General features: G+C 53.3%; 1 protein-coding gene across 1 annotated transcript in view; it reads right to left on the bottom strand.

Annotated features, from left to right (window-relative positions):
* Window positions 1-18,944, bottom strand: part of Ago2 (argonaute RISC catalytic component 2) — an 82,371-nt gene extending 63,427 nt beyond the window's left edge. The window contains exon 1 of the mRNA XM_021629060.2: window positions 18,595-18,944. Within this exon, the coding sequence (XP_021484735.1) occupies window positions 18,595-18,616 (22 nt within the window). The 5' untranslated portion in view covers window positions 18,617-18,944. The remainder of the gene's footprint in view (window positions 1-18,594) is intronic.
* Window positions 18,945-20,350: the final 1,406 nt, after the last annotated feature.

Here is a 20,350-nt window from a genome sequence, read left to right as displayed (position 1 = left end):
TCCTCACATTTGTGTTAAATTACAATAAACAGAAACAGCACCTTCACACTTGTAGGATGGCGCACACCCAGAGCATTGGGGCATTCACACCCAGAGCATTGGGGCATTCACACCCAGAGCATTGGGGCATTCACACCCCAGAGTGCTCCGTGCACACCCAGAATAGTGAGGTATGCACGCAGGATATCTATCCCTTCCACACAATATTCAGGACGTTCTTCCAACAAAAACTGAGTGTAGCTGCCTCAGCTTTGTCCGGAGGAGTCTCAGGAACCACCCACCCACCCCTCTCCCTGCCACCCCCGCACCTGGAGCTCCGTGGGTGCTGAATAGCACAAACTTCGCTTGTATTTCCCAGCCTGGGCCTAATACAGTAACCCAGAGGAGCCTCTTAAAAGCAAATTTAACAAGTGACAGGAAACAGAAAATGTCCCCAATTTGTCCCACCAGCTATTTGAAATGTCACTTCTAAATACTGGCATCCCATAGAGGGAAAATTTTTTCCCTAGTCAGAATAATTAATTAGGGAGTAAATTGTTGAAATCAAGCAGATATAATCCACAGGACTGTTTGGCTTCTTTAATCGATTCCTTCCTGAGGATAGACAGGCTTGCAATTTAAAATAAATTAAAACTGTTCCCTCATTCTTCAGAATACTGAAGAACAGCAGTCCTGAATGCGGGTGGCTTCAATTCCGGGCTGTGCCGGAAGCAGGGCCTGACTGCTGTCTTTTAAAGGACCCCATTACGGAGTTCGCCAATAGGCTCTAGCAGAGACACGGCTCTTTTCATAATTTTATTTTCACAATTTCATTTAGGAGTACTGCCATTTAAATCATTTCTTTCACACCCTCTTCCCACTCCAACTCCTAAAATTCAGTTCAATTAACTCTCCCCCCTCACACTCACAAACACACACGCATGCCCACACCCTGCTGAGCCCATTTACTGTTGCTTGTACATACATGTCTTTAGGGCTGACTGCCTGGGTTTGGATAACCTATGGGGGCCTGTCCCTGAACACTGACTCCCTTTCTCAGCAGTCATGAGCTGCCTGGGGTTCTTCATCTCGTGGTGGGCCCTGTGAGCTCCCCATGGGCACCCCCCGACTGTTTCTATCTAACGCCAGCCTGTGGCAGGTAGGCGCTCCAGCCTGGGCCAGCTGAGAGTAATGGCTGGGACCCTGGTGCTCAGGTGGCTGATTTAGCATAAGGCAAAATGGCAAAGTCACCAAGGAGCCAGTTGGCTCGTAGAAACTTATCACCTTAGCCAGCGAAGAGCATGTGGTATGTTCCTAACACATTCAGATACCGTGTGTCCATCACTTATCTCCTAATTCCAGACACTTTCATTAGCCACAAAAGACAGCTCGGACCCACTGGCTGGGCTCCTGCATTCCTTCGAAATCCCGTCCCTCTAACGTCTGCTCCCATCGCTGAGTGCTCCCATGGCTGAGTGCCCCGGCCACTTTCCCTAAGGGGAACCACATAGGGAAGTCATTTCCTGGTGCCTTCGCTCTGCACCTGAGAGGCATACCTGTGTTTGAGCTTCAGACTTAGGGGTAACACATCCCTGGACATCACCACTTCCAAACCAAGGTGACTTCCCTTGGCTGATGTGAGGGGCACAAAGACTGTCACTCCACATCCCTTAGGGCCTAGCGGAAGAAAGCACTTGGCCCACACTTCAGGCCACTGTCCCAGGACCCCACCTTCATTCAAGGAGGGTGCGTACTGACTCCCCTGATGGGGCCGGGCCACCTAGGCAGAGAGAGGACGGAAGTGGCCACTGCCCAGATGCCTGAGTAACTAACGCCAGCACAGTGAGGAATGTGGCTTAAGCTTTGGCCAAGGTACGCTAGGACAATGACAGGCTTAGGCAGTGTGGCATCGGCGTGGGGCAGCTCTCTCCCAGCGGAAAGGTTTCTCCAGGAACTTGAACCAGCAGCCGGGGAGATAGCTCAGCAGTTAAGAACACTCACTGCATTTTAGAGGACCCCAACCCTTAGAGGGTTCACACCCAGCTGTAACCCCAGCCTCAGGGACTCTGATGTCTTCTGCTGACCTCCCTGGGCTCTGCCACAGACACAAACACACTTCTTTGTTTTGTTTTGTTTGTTTTTCAAGACAGAGTTTCTCTGGGTAGCCTTGCCTGTCCTGGACTCACTTTGTAGACCAGGCTGGCCTCGAATTCACATTCACAATTTTTAAAAAGATATTTAGAAAAAGAGAGAGAGAGAGAGAGAAAAAAAAAAAAAAAACAACAAAACAAAACCTTAAAACTATATTAGCAAAATGCCTATGAACAACACTGGAAGCTTTAGTGGCTTATTGTGTGTACTAATACTGACTTAAAGCCAAGCCTAAGGGCACTTTCAAGGATATGCATGGGATACCTGAGTCTCCAATGTGCAGCTAATGATCTCTAGGTCACACATGCAGGTCACAGCACTTTCAGAAAGAGTCCGCCTCTTGGCACACACATACAGATAGATATTTATAAGCCATGTGACATGGGGAACTGCCTCAACCACTTCAGGTAAGAAGATGAGGGGCCCCCAAAAGGCTGCAGAGAACCACAGGGATACTCATTAGAACCCCTATGCTCACAGCCTGGTGGTGCACACACCTCATGGGCCCAGCTTTCTCCAGGGCGGGTCCGGAGCTGTCTCTGGTGCTACCAAAGGTACAAGATGGATGAGTGAGCAGCTCTCCCTTTGAAGCCTCAATGGGAGCTGCTGACCTCACATGCTGGGCCAAAACTACATCTTATTTCCCAAACAGTTCCCTTAACTATAAAACAGGAACACAAAAGGGGCTGATGTCAAGCTCAGGAGGAAACCAGACACAGAACTGAGCAAGGAGTTTCTGCCTCGGCTTCCTTGATGATGAACTCTCTAGATCTGCAAGCCAAATAAACCCCTTCTTCCCCTCAAATTGCTTTTGGTTATGGTGTTTATCATAGCAACAGAAACCAAACTAGGACAGGGACCAAGGACACAGTGTCCTTTCTGGGCTGTAAGTCAATTCATCCAATACTGGAGCAGAAGCCACCAGCAGAGCTCATAGCCCCTTCTAAAGGCAGAGGTGGCCGGAGTAGTAACGCACACTCTAAAAGTCCCAGTACTCAGAGGCAGAGCAATCCATGTGAGAGTGAGGGGAGATAAAGGTCATACAGGGAGGGCAGAGGCAGAGACATCTTCACTGTCACTGTGCCTGAATTTGGAATCACCTGGGAGACACATCTCTGGACGTATCTGAGGATGTGCATAGAGGACTTCCTGTGGAAGAGAGACCCATGCCAAATATCAGTGCACTATCCCACAGGCCTGGGGCCCAGAATGAACACAAGAGTGTCAGTGTCTCTCTGCTACCTGACTATAGGTGTAATTCAAGCAGCAGCTGCCTCAGGCTCCACGCCCCACGCCCCACCGAGATGGACTATACACTCAAATCATGAGCCAAAATAAATCCACCTTCCGCTAAGTTGCCTTTATTTAGTTATTTCATCACAGCAAGGAGAAAACTAACCGAACGATTTTTTTTCATTACCCACAAAACACTTAAGTCACTCTGGGCACTAGCAGCAAGGGACGGGGTCACCTCTCTCGAGTGACAACTCCAACAGGAAGCAAGTGTGAATTATGAGAGACTGCCATCTATACCACCTGTGAAGGTAGAGGCTTTCTTCTTGAAGACAAGGCTCTAAGCAACTTCTCTGCAGTTGGCCAAAGCTGCCTGGGGTCCACGGGAGGTCAGCAGACAAGGAAAGAGTATGTTCTCAATTCCTGCCCAGCTCCCTGACATAAACAGGGTTAGAGATCAGCAGCCCTTGGGTGTGGGGGTACCTATCTCCTCTCACATGGCAGCACAGTGAGGGATGCGGGACCTTCGGAGGACAGAGCGATGGCCTGCAGGCCCTCCACACACTCACAGCCTGTAGAGCAATCCTACACAACTAAGGTAAGACTTAAAATCGGGAAACAGCTTGAGTACAGGGCACAGTTCTAGAACATTTTGGAACACCCCCACACACACACTCTCTCTCACACAGAGACCATATGCTGGAGAGGGTAACCCCAAGATCTAAAACACTGATGTGTCAACCCATGTTGTTGTCAAGACTGTTAAGGCTGCAGGGCTCAGACACACAGGCAGGTAAAGCTACCTAAATCCTCAGCCAGTAGGACTTCAAACACCATGAAGCAAGCAAGCTCACCTTAAAACGTCCAGAGCCTCACAGACACACCCATGTTAACAAGTAAGCACCCCAGTAATGGGAGTAGGTTACTGCTTTTTTTGAGTTGTTGGCCAATGGGGTCATATAGATGCTCAACCCACAGCGGCAAACATCCTAGGCTTAGTATCATTGCTCTGGGTTACTCCCAGGACTTGTTGGTTAAGACCCTAGTGCTGACGATGTCAGTTGTGTAGCCTTCCTTCCTTCCTTTTTTTCGTGCGTGTGGCTGGGGTGGCCTTTCTTAAGATCTGGCCCCGAAAGGGCTGCGGTTGGCATTCATTCTGCAGGACACACGGAAGAAAGCAGCCTGCCTCACATAGACCCGTGACCTTTTCAGGCTGCTGAGGATCTGTTGCTAACGTGGAGACCAGAACCTGCGACCTTCAACTCAGCAACCTCGGACGGCAGTTCTACTGAGAGAACTGCACTTGTGGCGGGCGTAGGCAAAATTTATCTGAGCAAAAGGTACTGACTGTGAATGGTGCCTTTAGGCTCAAGTCCCATCCCCAAGATGGCTCCTTCCATAGCCACAGATGTTTAGAAATTGGAAATACTTCTCCCAGCCAGTTGGATAAGGGGTACTCAACCTACAGGGATTTCCATCTTGCCCCACCCTGCCCTTTCAATTTGGATGGGCTTACTGGAGCTATAGTAATTTGTCTTGCTCCACCCACCCACCCACCCAAAACCAGCCCTGCCCTTGCCTCCCCCCCCCCCCCCCCGTGCTGAGGGCATTAAGAGCATGTGCCACCACACCCAGCTTGTATTGATCTGTGTGTTGAGACAGACTATGCCTTCAAGCCTGAGATCTTCCTGCCCCGGCCTCCCCGGTGCTGGCATCATGGCATGTACTTCTACACCCAGTATGAGGAACCGGGGACCAAAGCCAGGCTTCACACTAGGCTAGCGCTCTATATAGACGGAGCTACATGCACACCTGACCATTTAAAATCCTCAGGCTTCATGCTAACACAAGCACTGGGCATGACAAAGAATAAAGCCCTGTGCCCCACTTGAACGACGGTCAGATTCTGTCACTACGTGAATACGAATTGTCATCTAGACTTTTTCTCAAAACATCAAGGAAGCAGGCTGGGTGTGGCGGTACACACCTTAAGAGGGGCAGAAGCAGGAGGATCTTTGTGACTTGGCGCCAGGGAGATATGATGAGACCTTACCTCAAGAATCGTTACAGCCTCACAAGGGAAGTGAGAGTGTGGCACACTGCAGGTACCAGAGCTCTGGGAGGAAGCCACCGCCTGACACTAAGGCCACAAAGGGCTGCCTTTTCAGTCACCAGCAATTACCACAGTCCAGGTATTTTGGGCCACTTCTCTGCCCTCTTCTGCGCCCACGATTTCTTCTGGGGGAGGGGGCTCGTGACATCTGTTCTAGCTCTGGGTTTTCAGAACTCCAAAGCAAGGGACCAGGCACATACCCTGCCCTTGGTTTTTGAAGTTTGGCAAATCACTGTGTCCTCCACGGTTATCTGGTTATTACAGTTTAAACAGCTATTTATTGAGTGCTTAGCTCAAGAGACAGTAAACACTGTTCTCTTCAAAAATACATAAAATCGCACCCGGGAAAGTCACTGAACAAACAGGGATGCTTCTGCCCTCACAATGGGCAGACAACACTCCCCACCTGGCAGCCAGGCTAGAGGGCAGGTCTATCACGTACCTCACCAGGCCTCAGGACCTGCAAGGAAACCGAGGGCTGGGGCCCACAGCTCACAGCAAGGTTACCCACAGCCTTCCCTTTTGTTGTTCTTGGATGTTTTTAGTTTGTGTTTAAAAGGGGGGAAAGCTCAGTTGAGCGCTTGCCCTGCTCTAGCTCCTGTGGAGATTCAAGGCCAGAAACACACAAGGAGACTAGATGCAAATGGCCCCAATGGGCCACCATCCTACCACCTAAAGGGTAGGAGTCAAAGGACATTCCAAAGCGACCCACAGAAGCAGGGGCTGGGGCAAACCAGTAGAAACATGCTTTAAGCATGGCTCCCAGCCCAACTGAGCACCTCCATTCTGACAGAAAAGTAGGGAAGGACTGAGCATCAAAAGAGCAGGTGCCAGTGAGCTTGGTGGCAGCGGCAAAAAACAAACAAACAAACAAAAAAACAATAGGAACAGACCAAGAAAATAGTTCCCACTGCACTCTCCAGGCCATGGTCACAACAAAACCAAACTAGCATTTAGAATTCAACATCCAAAAAAAAAAAAAAAATTTCAGAAATGTGCTGGTTCATGCCTTTAATCTCAGCATCTGGGAAGCAGAGGCAGGCAGATCTCTGTAAGTTCCAAGCCAGCCTGGTCTACACAGTGAACTCCAGGCCAGCCAGGGCTATGCAGTAAGACTGTTTTAAAAATAAAAATCCATTTGCTCTTTAGTGCCTGGGAGGCCCCAGCCCAGTTCCTAGTCTGGTGCAAAGCTGCGGGCGTGACCCAAGTCAAATGAACAGGACCAGTGGGTGGCACCCGTTCCCTCAGGAAGCCTTGGTCTGTGAGCCACGCTGAGCCTCTTTTCCATCAGTCTCAAGTGCTCTCCAAGCGGCTACAAGGTGGCTGGGTGGTCCGCCCCTGTGAGTGAGCTAGAGTTCACTACTGGGTTACACGCTCCTGTGCCTGCTGCCTATTCAGTGGCTTTGTTTAGAAAACAACTTTGAAAACATCTGACAGACCGTCTACAAACGCATGTGCAAGAAAAGATGCTATTCCCGTTCAAAGAGGAGGAGGAAGACGAGGCTACTGTCCTTCTAGCTGGTCACCCCCAATCTGCAACGCTGAGCCCTTTTCGGGACACGAAGTGGCGCGCAGGAGCTCAGCAGGTTCTCTTGGTTGAGGTTCACATGCAGTCATCCATCTGCAGCTCCTATGTCCCACAGCCCAAGTCGGCCATCACCTAGACAGCACCCAGACCACACTGGCATTCCTCAGAGGGGCCAACACCCCTTCCCACTCTACACTCGTAGTCACGATTAAGAATGATTAAGAATGCGCGCCCCGCGGCACACCTCCACACACAGCTCTGCAGTCATTCACACTTGCTCCATGTAACTGCGTGATGACTGGGCCCCGTGATCGACACAATGGTGAGAACAATCAATCCATGACTTGATGTGACAACTACAACATTACTAAGAGTCACCGACAAAGTACAATGCCTCGTGCTAATCGCTCTGATGCGGAGGCAATTTTACATGAATGTGCGGCAACTCCTCACAATAACGGTAAGGAGAGCTATTACTACTCCCACTCCACAGACAAGGGAAAAAAACCCAAGGAGCCAAGCAGAGAGTGAGCTTCGGAAACTAACCATTTCCCCAGGCTCCTTCCAAGCCTGGGACAGTACCTTCCCCACCTCACCTGCAGCTCCCACCCAGAGAGGGGTCACTTTAAAAGGGGCAAAGCCTGATGGTGGCACATGCCTTTAACCCCAGCACTCAGGAGACAGAGGCAGGTGGATCTCTGAGTTCGAGGCCAGCCTGATCTCCAGAGAGAGTTTCAGGACAGCCAGGGCTCCATAGAAAAACCCTGTCTTGAAAACCCAACCAGAACTACAAAAAAAAAGGTGAAGCAGCATCTTAGCATGTTGTCTCGTGCTGGGGCACCCCGTGTTCTCAGGAGTAATCTGCTTGTTCTCAGTGCATCACAGGAGACTGCAAAGAGGGGAGGGGGCAGACGAGAACAGGCCCTGACAGGCGCTGACTGCACGCCACACGCCACCACGCTTCCGCAGTTCTCAGGAACGGCTTCCCAGCGCTGACCCCGCCCGTGAGGTGCCATCAGGCCTCAGCTCATTTTATTTCCCAAGCTCTCCAAAATGAGCGTGCACACCTCTAGAAAAACACCAAATTGAAGGCAAGGTAGTTGTGGTGACTGTACACACTGAGGAGACTGTGACAAGTTCAACACAACCCAGAGGCCAGGGGACCAAGCGTTCTCTTAAGAGAACGCTGCTGGCTGCCGGGCTTCATCAGTGCCACAGAGACCAGAGGGGCACATGCCAAGCTACACAATGACATGTGGCAGGTGGCCATTCCTGGCCTCAACAGCTACTGCTGCCAAGTTGCTAACCTCGGCTCGGGCACACACTTGGTGGCAACTGACACTCTGAGGGCAACACCAAGGTAGATGCCCAAGTCAGGGCTCTCAGCCTCCTCACTGTTCAGATTTCAACCACAAGGCAGCGGCCACGCCACTCAGCTACAAACTATTCGCCTGCTGGCCCAGGGCAGAGGCCCCCACACACCTGATTAGGAGCTGGGCACAGGACTGGAGGCAGTGGCCCACGCCACAGGCAAGGACAGAAAGCACAGCCCAGGTGATAGCTGCAGGGCGATGAGGGAACAGAAGAGGCCGCAAGGACGGTGCAGGTGACAATCCACAAACCAGAGAGCGTCTAGGGCTGTGTGAGTGTCCGCCCTGACTGGACAGAGGAGGCATGAAGAGGCTCTCAAGTCCCCTCCCCAAGCAGAAAACCGTGCTTGGCTTCCTACCTACTTTTACCCAGTCTGTGAGGACCACCTGTGGTCATCGCCACGTGTGGGGGTGACTCGTGATTCCCAGTTGTGTCCCTGCCTTTAAGCTGGACACAAGGCTTCAGCAGCACAGGGCTGGCGGCAAATGCTCTGACCCTAGGACTGACTGATCAGGACCCTGAAGTCTTAGGGTTTTGCCAATCACTCACGAGTGTCTAGGCTACTAACTCTACCATGTGTTCTAGAGAGATAAGTGGGCCTTAGCCCTCTGAGGTATAGCTGCCAAAAGCGAGCAGACTGCACACTTCCCATCAGTTTTGATGGCTAATAAAATATGACAGAAAGGTCTTACCCAAGATCATCGCTACTAGTCCAGGCCTGGGGGTCCACACCTGTAAGCCCAGAGACAGGAGGATCCATTCAGTCTGCCTTTGTCTACATATCCAGTTCAAGACCATCTTCAGACAACATCCTGTCTCAACTTCCCTCCGCACTTGAAACGAAACCTTCCACTTTCTAAAACTCTTTCTTCACTGTCTAAAACTCCAAAATGCCAGTGGAGCCTGGCAAGGTGCACCGTGGCACTTCTGCATGGTGACAGCAGGTACAGAGGCAGTGGAGAGAACTGGTCCTCGAAAAGTTAGTTCTCCACATCGACTCCCATACAAGACAGCGAGGAAAGCACACAAAAACCTAGACACAAATGCTCAGAGGAGCATATTAACCTCGGCTGAAAGGAAGAACGGACCCCAGAGAGACAAACGGATAGGTGGTGGCAAATCCATGCAACAGAATATCGTGTGGTAGTGGAAAATTGCATTCAGAACTTGGCGTTTCCTGCTAGGAGTTCAAGATCAGCCTGGGTACCTAATGAGAAGTAGCTGAAAAAGGAGATTGGTGTCACGGAGACAGAAAAAGTCCTGAAACATGCTAAACCCTGACTCTTGAGAACAGAATGATAAGCAAAAAACCCCGACACAAAAGGCCGTGTATTGCATGGTTCTATTCATAAGGAAGGTCCAGTAAGGCAATTCAATAGCCAATCAGTCTTGACTTCCCGCCTAACAGGAGGGGAGTGGGGTTAGAACTAGGTATTGGCGTTGATAAGACGCCTGTGGGAGAAGGGGTGCGTGAAGACAAAGGACCAGGAGGGTGTCAGGTGTCTTCCATCACCTTGCTCCTCTGAGGCAGGGCCTCTGCCTCTCCTTCTCCCTGAACCGGAACTCCCATTTTGGTTTTTGGTTTTTTTTGCAGCTGAGCTAGAAGCCAGAGAGGTGACGCCATTCTCCTGCCTCCATCCGCCTTGGCACGAGATTGCAAACTAAACCCCTCATATCGTACAGCAAGCGTACAGCAAGCGCTCTTAGCCGCTAAGCCAGTTTGCCAGCTCTCCAGCTGTGCATTATTAAATTTTCAGGGGACTTTTTATTATTTGTAATTATGTGTGTATGCGTTTACTTGAGTATTTGCTTACAGGTGCCTGTTTGTGCGGGACAATAGGCGCCCAGGAGCTGGATTCAGGCAGTTGCGAGCCTCCCGGTGTGAGTGCTTGAGAATGGAACTCCGGGTCCTCAGCAAGAGCAGCATATGCTCTTAACCACTCAGCCATCTCTCGGCACCTTAAATGGTTAAATGTGTGTTATGTAAACACCGCTATTTTTTTTTTTAAGGCTGTCATTTTCAAAGTACTTCCCGGCTCTGAAGCACCAATCATTCTCCTTCTCCCTCTGTTGAGGGTGCAGGCCCACTTGGACCAGCTACTGACATCACTACACACTGATCGGAGTCCTGCTGGGTCAGGCTGGGGTAGGGCCCATGAAGCCACAGGTGCCACCCCAGAGGCCAGGGCTGGAGCAGCAGGAAGTGATGACAGCCACCTGCAGCAGCAGCTGAGGTTCAGCCATAGGAAGGATGACTTGGCAAGATTCTCAACACCCGCCTTACCGAAACATGAACTGAAAAACACCTATTTCAATAAAAATTGTGCAAAAGATAAAACAAGAACCACATTTCAAGTAAATGTTCTTTGGAGCAGCAGTGCCGCAGTAAGCTTAAGCTTGGAGGGCTGGCCTTGCATGCCCAGCGCCAGCACCTCCTCTCCACCCTCTCCTGGCAGATGATGATAAGTGTGTTGCCGCTCTCTTGAGAAGTGAGGCCCAGGTCTCCTGTGAGCACTGAGGCAATTCCTTTGCCACTCCAGGCAACTAGCATCCTCTAGGGAGGGGTGACCCAACAGAATGAAATTCAAATCCCTGCAGGGGCCAAGGCAGTCCTGCAAGCACATAATGCAAGCCCACCACACACAGGCCAAGCATCTCTCCTTATATAACAGTGCTGTTCTCAAACAGCCCACCCCCAAAGCCACCGGGGGCAACCAGGCTCCCCTGGCAGAGGTCTCCCAGACCCCATAGAAACCACAGATGTTCATTCCTCAGGACACATCCCCAGCTAGGACACCCGTTACAGCCTGGTACTCACAAAAAGGAGCCTGTCTAGCTGTTCCCAAGCCCTGCGGCTTCAAGCGCTTAAAAATGCAGAGAGCACAGGGCTGGAGAGATGGCTCAGGGGTTATCTAGAGTATGTGGCTGTTCTTCCAGAGGCCCCCAGCTAAATTCCCAGCCACCACCTGGTGGCTCACAACCATCTACAATAAGGCCTTTTTCCCTCTTCTGGAGGGCACATGCAGACAGGATACTGTCTAGATAATGAACAAGTGAATGCCATGGCATTTCTGGAACTCCTTCCTGGTAACTAAACCTGGCGCTCAAGGACAGGGAAGACAAGCTGAGGTCGAAGCAGCCCCAGCACAGCGGTCCTAGATTACATCTTGAAGCTTTTTCAGAAGAGAGGGCCAGGAGAACAGACAGACAAGCAGATAACTTAACTGTTTGGGAGCGCTTGCAAAGTCCCCTGTGGACTCTGCATCTCCTAGGCTGTGTCCAAGGCAGGGACGGCTCTCTCAGGCCCACCCAAGCCAGGTTCCTGGCCCAGCTCCACTCTTGACACCAGTGATCTTGGGAAGGGCTGGGGCTATATTCTACCTTCTCAGAGCCCCTACTCACAGCACCTGGGAGTCCCGTGCCCCTTGCAACAGCAACCACCTGGGCTTCCCCTGGGTCTTCAGGGTGCAGCTGGAGAAAGGCCCATCCAGCTCAGGGCAAGAGAGCTGACTGAGTGCCGGCTGTGGGTCCCGGACCACTCAGGTTACCCCACTTCACCTGAGTTTTCCACACCCATCTCCAGCACTCGCCTAACTTCAGATCCCTCCCTTCAGCCTGCAGACCATCACCTCACCCTCACCCCAGCCTGCAGACCATCACCTCTTATTTTAAGGGTGTCACCACTGGCAGCAATAGAAGCCAGGACACTGTGAAATCTGGCCTCTCTTCCTGTCCTGGCCATGAAATTACTTAATGTTCCCTGACAGTGATTATCAGGATGAGGGTACAGCTGAAGCCGGTGTCTGTCTAGCACGTGCTGGATTCACACTCCAGCTTCATGAAATGCACAGGTCCATCTCCCATAGAGACTCACTGCCTACTAGGAAGGACAATGAGGCACTGGCTCAATTCCATTTGGCCCTGTAGTGGTTCCAGTGAGAAACAGCCCTAGTTTTGGGCATTTGAACAGTTGGTTTAGAAGATACGGCCTTTTTGGAGGTGAGTTTTGAGAGCTTAAAGCCTCTGCCATTTCCATTTTGGTCTGCTCCATGCTTGCAAACATTTTAAAACTGTGAGCTCCCAGCTTCCTGCTCCTGTGGCCATTCCTTCTCAAGGTTATGGACTCTGATCCCCTAGAACCATAATCCCAAATAAACTTCCTTAGACAAATTGCTTTGATCATGGAACAAAAGAGAGAGAGAGAGAAATAACTAATCTCACCCACAACCCATCACCACCTCCTAAAGAAAGTTGGGAGAGCTGACAAAGGGTCCTCATGCCTAGCCCTGCGGAGCCTGTCACCTCCCCCACTTAGCTCCAAGTTCTGTCAGTTCTCCCACAATCTCTGCAGGCCTGCAGAGATGAGTCAGCAGTTAAGACTGCTGGCTGTTCTTCCAGGGAGGGCCAGGGTTCAGTTCCCAGCCACATGGCAGATCAGAGCTGCCTGGACCTCCAGTTCTATGGGATCCAGCACCCTCATACAGACATACCTGCAGGCAGAACACCAATGCCTGTGAAATTTAAATAAATTTAAATTTAAAATACCAGGGTCACTCCACCCTAAGCGGGTCCTGACCAACCAACCACCTGCATTTTTTCTTTTCACTCCCATCCCAACACAGCTGCCAGCTCCTGTCCGAACACACACGTGAAGAAGGGCTGTCAGCGGACTTTTGCCGCTTCCTCCCAACCCTCTCTCACTCCCAAACAGCCTTCCATGGCCCTACAGTTCTATCAACAACCAACTCCTTCCTTAAACCACTGGTACCCCCCCCCTCCGGCTGCCTAATCCCCAAGTCAACTCCTCACTCCCTCACTGCGCTCCTCCAACAAGAGCAAGATGTCCCAAATCTGGCCACTTGCTCTCCAGTGACCCTCCAAGATGCTTCTTCCAAGGACTCAGCTTCAGGTGAGATTCCTGGGAGTCAGGACCAGAAGAGGCAAGGAGCCAACAGCACCTGTGCAGACCATGTAAACATGGGGAGATGGAGTCTTTTTTTTTTTTTTTGGTCTTTTTCAGACAGTGCTTCTCTGTGTAACCTTGCTTGTCCTGGAACTCACTCTGTAGACCAGGCTGGCTTCGAACTCACAGATCAACCTGCCTCTGCCTCCTAAGTGCTAGGATTAAAGGCATGCAGGGCCACCACCCTGCTAGAGGTGGAGTCTTGCTAACGATCTTTGCATCTCCACAAGACTCTGCTCAGCCTTAAACGTGCCTAGAAGAACTGCCTGACAGGAACAGAGCTGTGCGGCACACCCAGCAGAGAACACCACTGGCGGTGGCAGCGTAATCGGGCAGTAGTGGGAGCCTGGCTCTGGCGGGCCTGAGGGTGGCTACCTTGGACCTCCAATCCTGACAGAATGCTCAAGATGACTAGGGACACATGGGACTCCCATTCAGCCTATATACCACATGGCAAGGGAAAAGAATCCAGGTAGCAAAGCCCAGAAGGGATGGGCAACATCCCACCCGCTCCCGAGGCAGGGAACGGAGACCCACACCTAGGACAAACTCAGCACACATGTCCAAGACGACAGGACTGAGGTGGATGGCCAGAGACCATGGGAAGAGCAAGAGCGGAGTTCCCAGAGAGCTCATCCAGGGCCCAAGAGCCAGAGGCACCGGGTTCTTGGCAGACAACACAGGGCCTGGCTGCCTCTCTCACTCCCGGTCGGCTCCCTACTTGGGGCTGCAGTGGCACATTTTGGTACAGCATCTCAGGGACACACCTTCAGGCATCGTGAGGGCTCCAGATGCGCTGGGCGCGAAGCAAGCGCGTGCACTGAGGCCTGTGGCTCCCGAGCCCCGAAGCCATAGGGACAGACCCGTAGGTCCGCCCACAGTCCCAGCATCTCACTTGACTGGACGAGGCTCCCCACTGAGATGATGAACCCGGTAGGGCTCGGCGGCTGGACTGAAAAACTGACAGAAGACCACCCTGGTTGTTCTGTCTCAAAGAGCAAGGGGACCAGGGAATGAATAGGGATCTCGGGTTCCTCCGCTGGAGCTTGCAGCTGTTTCCCCAGAACAAGAGCTTCACTTGATGGCGCGGGCAGCAGGCTGAGTCTGGGCCAGCAGAGCCTCACTACGCGTGAGCTAGCGGTGCTGGTGCGGCAAAGCTGCAGGGTGCCCAGAGAAAGAGTGGAAAGACGGCATGGCTCCTCACCCCACACTTGAGCCCAAAACTGAGGACGGGAAATCTACCTTGGGTGGGCTATCATCCTGGCTTCCTGACTTTCTGTGCCTTGAATCACGTGCCGGAAGTGGGCACATAGAGAAACAGGCTCCCACGGCAACTATGAATTTTACATTCCAAGCGACCTGTGCAAAAAAACACTCTTGGGATGAGGGGATCAGAATGAACATGAGCAGGTGGGCCATCAGCTCCTCACAGAACAGGAAAGCAGGTGGGAGCGCTCTGAAGGCCAGGCAGGTAGTTTGAAGAATTGATCTACGAGAAGGGCCCAAGGGAGGTGTCAACTCTGAGATTTTTAAGATTGGCAGTGTCAGCTGGGCATGGTGGCACACAGCTGTAATCCCAGCTCTCAGGGTGGCAGAGGCAGATGGGTCTTTGTGAGTTCGAGGCCAGTCTGATCTACAAAGGCAGCCTAAGACAGCCAAGGCTACAAAAAGAAAACTGTCTTGAAAAACCAAAAAACAACCAAACAAAAAAGACCTACAGTGTCAGTGAGAAGTCGAAAATGCAGGCAAAGAGGGTAGAGGCCTAGTTTTCAAGGCTTTGGTAAAAAGCTGGTATAATGGCACACATGGGAATCTCCCATAAAAGATAACTGAGTTCAGAGCCAGCCCAGGCTGCATAGTAAGACCCTGTTTCATAAAGCCAAAACTCCAAGAATGATTTAGAAGTCAGAAAAGCAAAATTTACATTTTTTTAAAATTAACTTCATATTCTAACATCAATTGTAGGAGCTGGGGAGATGGCTCGGCAGTTAAGGACACTTGGTGCTCTTGCAGGAGGAGAACCCAGATTCAATTCGCAGCATCCACGCGGAGACTCGCAACTCACTGTGCCTCTGGTTCCAGGAGACCTAATGTCCTCTTCTGGCCTTCGGGGCCATCAAGCAGGCCTGTGGTATACATACATACATACATGCAGGCAAATACAAATACACACACACAAAAAAATAAATCCAAAAAAACCAAGCCAATTGTAAGCATGTTTCTGAAGCCAAGAGAACTGACAACAACCTGGCATAACAATGGCAGTGGGTCGTGTTAATGTGTGCTTTCACCAGCCCCTGGTGGTGACACAAACCTGTAATCCGAGGATGCAGGAAGCAGAGACAGGAGGATGAGCTACACAATCCACCCTGTCTCAGAGAAAAACCAAATCCCTGTATTGCGTACATACAAACATGTCAGGGTGAAATGACAGGTCTGGAATGTGCTTTAGGATGTGAAAGGGACAGCCGACATGGGAATGACGACTGCAGAAGAGGGCTGCATAGGCAGACACAAAATCTCCCTTTCACGTTTGTAAAATTACTTCACGGCAGAAACTTTTTAAAAATCATCTGTTACATTTCCTACAATAACAATTCACAAAATCAAAAGAAACATTTTTTTTTAAATCATACTGATAGCCCAGGCTCTTTCATTGTAAAGAATAAACCCGATGGTGTTGACAGAGAAAACGCAAAGTTACGAAATGTTGCGTCTTAAGAATGTATTAAGTCAAAGCTTTTACATCTTTTTTTCCCCTGCGCTGTTATTTAAATTCCTCCACAAGCTACTGGGGAGATTTCCCACAAGTGCTCAGCCACCATGCTGTGCATTCATTCCAGCTGTTGGCAGTGCTTTCCCTGCGGCACACAGGCCGCCTGGCTGCAGTGGTACCCTCAGACAAAACTGGGAGGTGGGGAGAAGCTGGGGAGCATGGCCGACAGCTGCCATCGAGACCACATTGAATGAAGTCAAGATCCAAGTCCCTGTCCTCATCGGCAACTCTCAACCCAGGTTTCACCACCCCTGAGGTTATTTTGTAGCAAATTCTCCTGGGCTATAATCTAGGGGCCATCTATCTCCTCGAGGGAGGTAAAGCTCCTGCCAGACCTTTTAAGATCCTTCCGTGAGGATCCACCGATTCAGCTTCAGCGTGGGTAGAGAATTTACCTACCCTAAACCTTCCTGATAGCTCAGGAAGGAAAAAGAAAAAAACCAAAAGCGAGCAAACAAAACCCCCAAATCTGTGTGGTTCTGAACCTTGGCCTCTGGTGTTACTACCTTCAGTAACAGTATTTGTTTGTAACAAGCACAGTAGGAACCCACTAGGATTCTATTTTTCAAGTTAATTCACTAAGTATTTACTTCCCATCAAGCTCAGAAGCAGCAAAACACTAACTCTTCTATAATTCAGATCTAATGGCTTTCCATTCTCCTAAACTTGGAAATACGATGGAGTCTCTTTGAGGCGATTGTATGGGAAAAAAAGCGGGGGTTCCTTTTAAACAAAATTAAAAGCCTTGGTGTGTACAATAAAATGGAGCTTCACTCCAGCCTTGCAATTACGGCACACTGGCCCACCTGAAACTTGGGTTCCTTCCCAGCCAGCCATTAGCCAAGAATTATCCTACAGGCATCTCTTTTCTCACCCAAGGCTCTCTGGTTAGAGGGGACTGTCTCTCCCTCAGGCCACAATGCGGAGGCCCACGCAGCAGCAGCCATCTTCAAAGCTGCCAGTGACCAAAACGTACCAGTTGATCCAGAAGGCTACCGCATTCTTTTTTTTTTTTTTTCATCCCCTTGTAGAGCACACAGTAGGCTCTTACTTCCACCCTACCCGGGGACTCACTGGTTTAATCCGCATCAAACAATTACTTCGAACCATAGGTCAAGGTCAAAGGGACCGGGAGCCACTTCTCTATGGGAGTGCTCAAACAGGTTGTCCTAATGCTTGCTGGCTCCCGGATGTTAAAGGGCTCTCTCTCTCTCTCTCTCTCTCTGCCTGTCCTCGGAATGAAGACCCATTGTGGCAGGCTGAACCGAGTCAATACGCAAGAGAGAGGAAAGCCTAGCCTCGACCCCCAAGGAAGTCACTAGAAACCGACACCCTGGAAAAACGTGCGGCCCCGGGGCTAAGGTTTGCTGGCTTCCTCCACAGCGCCGAGCTGGGGGATTCCCACTCGGGCAGGAGGCTGTCCCCCGCCACTTCGCGGGGACACCTCCAGTCCCCAGCATCTGCCGCCAGAACCCGGGCACCTCCCAGGCGCAAGGTTAAAAAAGGGTCTTCAAATCGATGGAAGCCCCCCACCCCACCCCCCAAAAAAAGGCATCTTAGAAGTTGGTCAGCGGGCGTCCGAGGAGCCCCATGACATCGGGGAGGAGGCGCAGCAGGCTCGGGGCAGGCAGCATGGGGAAACCGGGAGGATCTGGGAGGCTTCCAGACCCCGCAGCGGGGAAGTCTGGGGAGGCCCCAGGGCCCAAGCGCCATAGGTCAGGTGGGCAGCAGGGAGGGCCCCGCGGGCGCCAAGCACAGCCTGGCGGACAAAAGGGGCAGGCTGAGCCCGAGCAAGCGGCGGGGCGGCCGGGAAATGGGAGCCACGTGCCCGGCGGGAGAAGGCGAGAAAGCCTCCCGGCACTTGACTGTTTTCCCCGAGCCCGCGAGTAAACCGCCCTGCACTCGGGCTCGGGGAGCGGGGTGGGGGGGCGAGGAGGGAAAAAAAACGCGTTCGCGTTTTTTAAGTTTTCTGGAACTTTTCCAGGGAAACGGGCAAAAGCCGGTGGAGAGGGGTGCCACGGCGGCCGCCCGGGCTCCGTGGGGAAATAATCTCCAGGGCGATCAAGCCCTTGAATGGGGAGGGGCGGCCGTCCGGCATGGAACTGCGTCCCGGCGGCCGATCGCGGTGCCCGGGGATGAGGGGCGGGAGGGGGGGGACCCCGGAGTTCGGTTCCCAACCCGTCCAGTTCCCCGCCCCAGGCCCGGCGTGCTTGGGGCGCCCCGTTGGCTCCGCGCTCGGGGCCGGCAGGAGGAGCGCTGCGGGAGGACGGCGACCCACCGCAGGCCGGGCCTGGGCCACCCCCACCCCACCCCCCGCGTCCCGGCCGGGCTGCCCCGGCGCCCCGGGCCTCCCGGCCCCGAGGCCCTGCCCGTCCGCCCCGAGGCCACGCCGCGGCTCCACAGGCCCCGCCGTCCTCGCCCGCCCCGCCCGCCAACCGCCAACCGCCGCGGCACGAGCGCCGGGCGCCGCGCGGACTCACCGGGGCCGGCTCCGGAGTACATGGTGGCGGCGCTGCCGAGGGCCCCGGCACAGAGGGGCAGCCGCGCGCTTCACGGGACCCCCGACGCCGCGAGCCTCGAGGAGCCGCCGTCCGCTCGATCCGCCCCGGCGCGGCCGCCTGGCAGAACAGGTTTACCCGACGCGGCCGGGGCGGCAGGCGGAGGCGGCGGGAGCGGAGGGGGAGGGGAGCGGGAGGAGGGAGGGGAGAAGGAGGGGCGAGACGGACTACGAGGAGGGGACGGCTGGCAGGGAGGCAGGGAGAGAGGGAGAGAGGGAGGGAGGAAGGGAGAGAGAGAGCGAGAGCGAGAGAGAGAGAGAGAGAGAGAGAGAGAGAGACGGAGGGAGGGGGCGGGAAGGAGGGAGGGGACGACGGAGAGGTTGGGGGGGAAGAGGAGGAGGAGGGGAAGGCGGCGGGGAGGGAGGGTGCAGGGGAGGAGGTTGGAGGCGGCGCGCGCCCGCGGGGCGGCGGGACGGGGAGCGCGGTGGCGGCCCCCCGCGCGCTTGTCCTGAGTCGGGGGGGACCCCAGAGGCGACCCGGGGCAGCACGCGGGCCGAGACCCTTCCCGGGACCGAGCGAGGCGACGTCTGGCTAACGGGCGCGGCCAGCCCAGCGCGGCGACCTGAGTCCGAGTCCTCCCGCGCCGAGCGAGCGGCAGAGCCCGGGCGTCCCGCCGCGCACCCGCCCCTGCACCTCGGCCTGGCTCTTTAAGTTATTAACGAAACGGCGACGGGAAGCTGGCTTCCCCACCCAGAGCTTGAGCCTGGACGCGGCCGGGCCCGTGCGCGTGACCACACCGCCACCTCCCGGCGCGCCTCGACAGCCTAGCTAATCCCAATAAAAAAAGCACCCGAGAAGCACGGCGTGGTCGAGATTGATTTTATCAGCTGTCGGGGAGCAGATCTGGTCCCGGGGTGAGGGGCCCGCTTGCTGGGCTCAGAGCCCCCCCCCCAAGCTCTGCTCTGAACCCCCCCAGACCAGCAGGCCCCGAGCACAGCTGTCCTTTTCCCCACTTGTTGCTGACACGTCCTCCCGCTCCTGTCCAACTGCCTCTGGAGCCTTTTCTGTGCAAGCGGCAGTGTCAAGCTGCGGCCTCGCCCCGCACCCGGCAGTGTCTCTAAAGCCCACGCTTTTGGCCCAGGCCAAGACAAACAGGGTCCCGCCACAGGGGCCCCGGCATCGGGGCAGGCTCCTTGTCGTGCACACTGCTGGGAAACAGCCCCAGGGGCGAGAAAAGCACCTCTCCCTCCGAGAAACGTGGAAAGGGGGAGGAAACTAGCTAGATGAGGTTTTGCAGGTCTGCTATCCCAGCAGGCTAGGAGAGAGAGGAGACAAGTGATTGACGCAAACGGGTAAGCAGTCATCCCTGGCCCTTGTGGCCGTCGCTTATGGTCACCACCATTTTGGGGATGGAGACAGAAGAGGTTGTTGCTCAGGACCGGCTCAGCAGTAGAACACTGACTACACGGCACCTGCGTTCCCTTCCGGCACTGTCCCCTCCAAAGCCATGAAGTCTGTTGGGGGGGGGCATGTAGTAGCTGTTGATAAGGTGCTTCATGAAGCACTGTTCTCAATCCCCAACACCCCCAAAACGGAGCAAGGTTACACATGCCTAGAATCCCAGAACTCAGAAGGGGGGGGCAGGGTTCAAGGCCAGCCTCCTACACATGAGCTGCGTCTCAAAAAATGAGACCTGAAATGAAATGTGTTTCTGAGCAGCAGGAAGTGTGGGCACAGC

This window comes from Meriones unguiculatus, chromosome 8 (genome assembly GCF_030254825.1).
Source record: "Meriones unguiculatus strain TT.TT164.6M chromosome 8, Bangor_MerUng_6.1, whole genome shotgun sequence".
Lineage (NCBI taxonomy): Eukaryota > Metazoa > Chordata > Mammalia > Rodentia > Muridae > Meriones > Meriones unguiculatus.
This window is presented reverse-complemented; position numbering and strand designations above follow the sequence as displayed.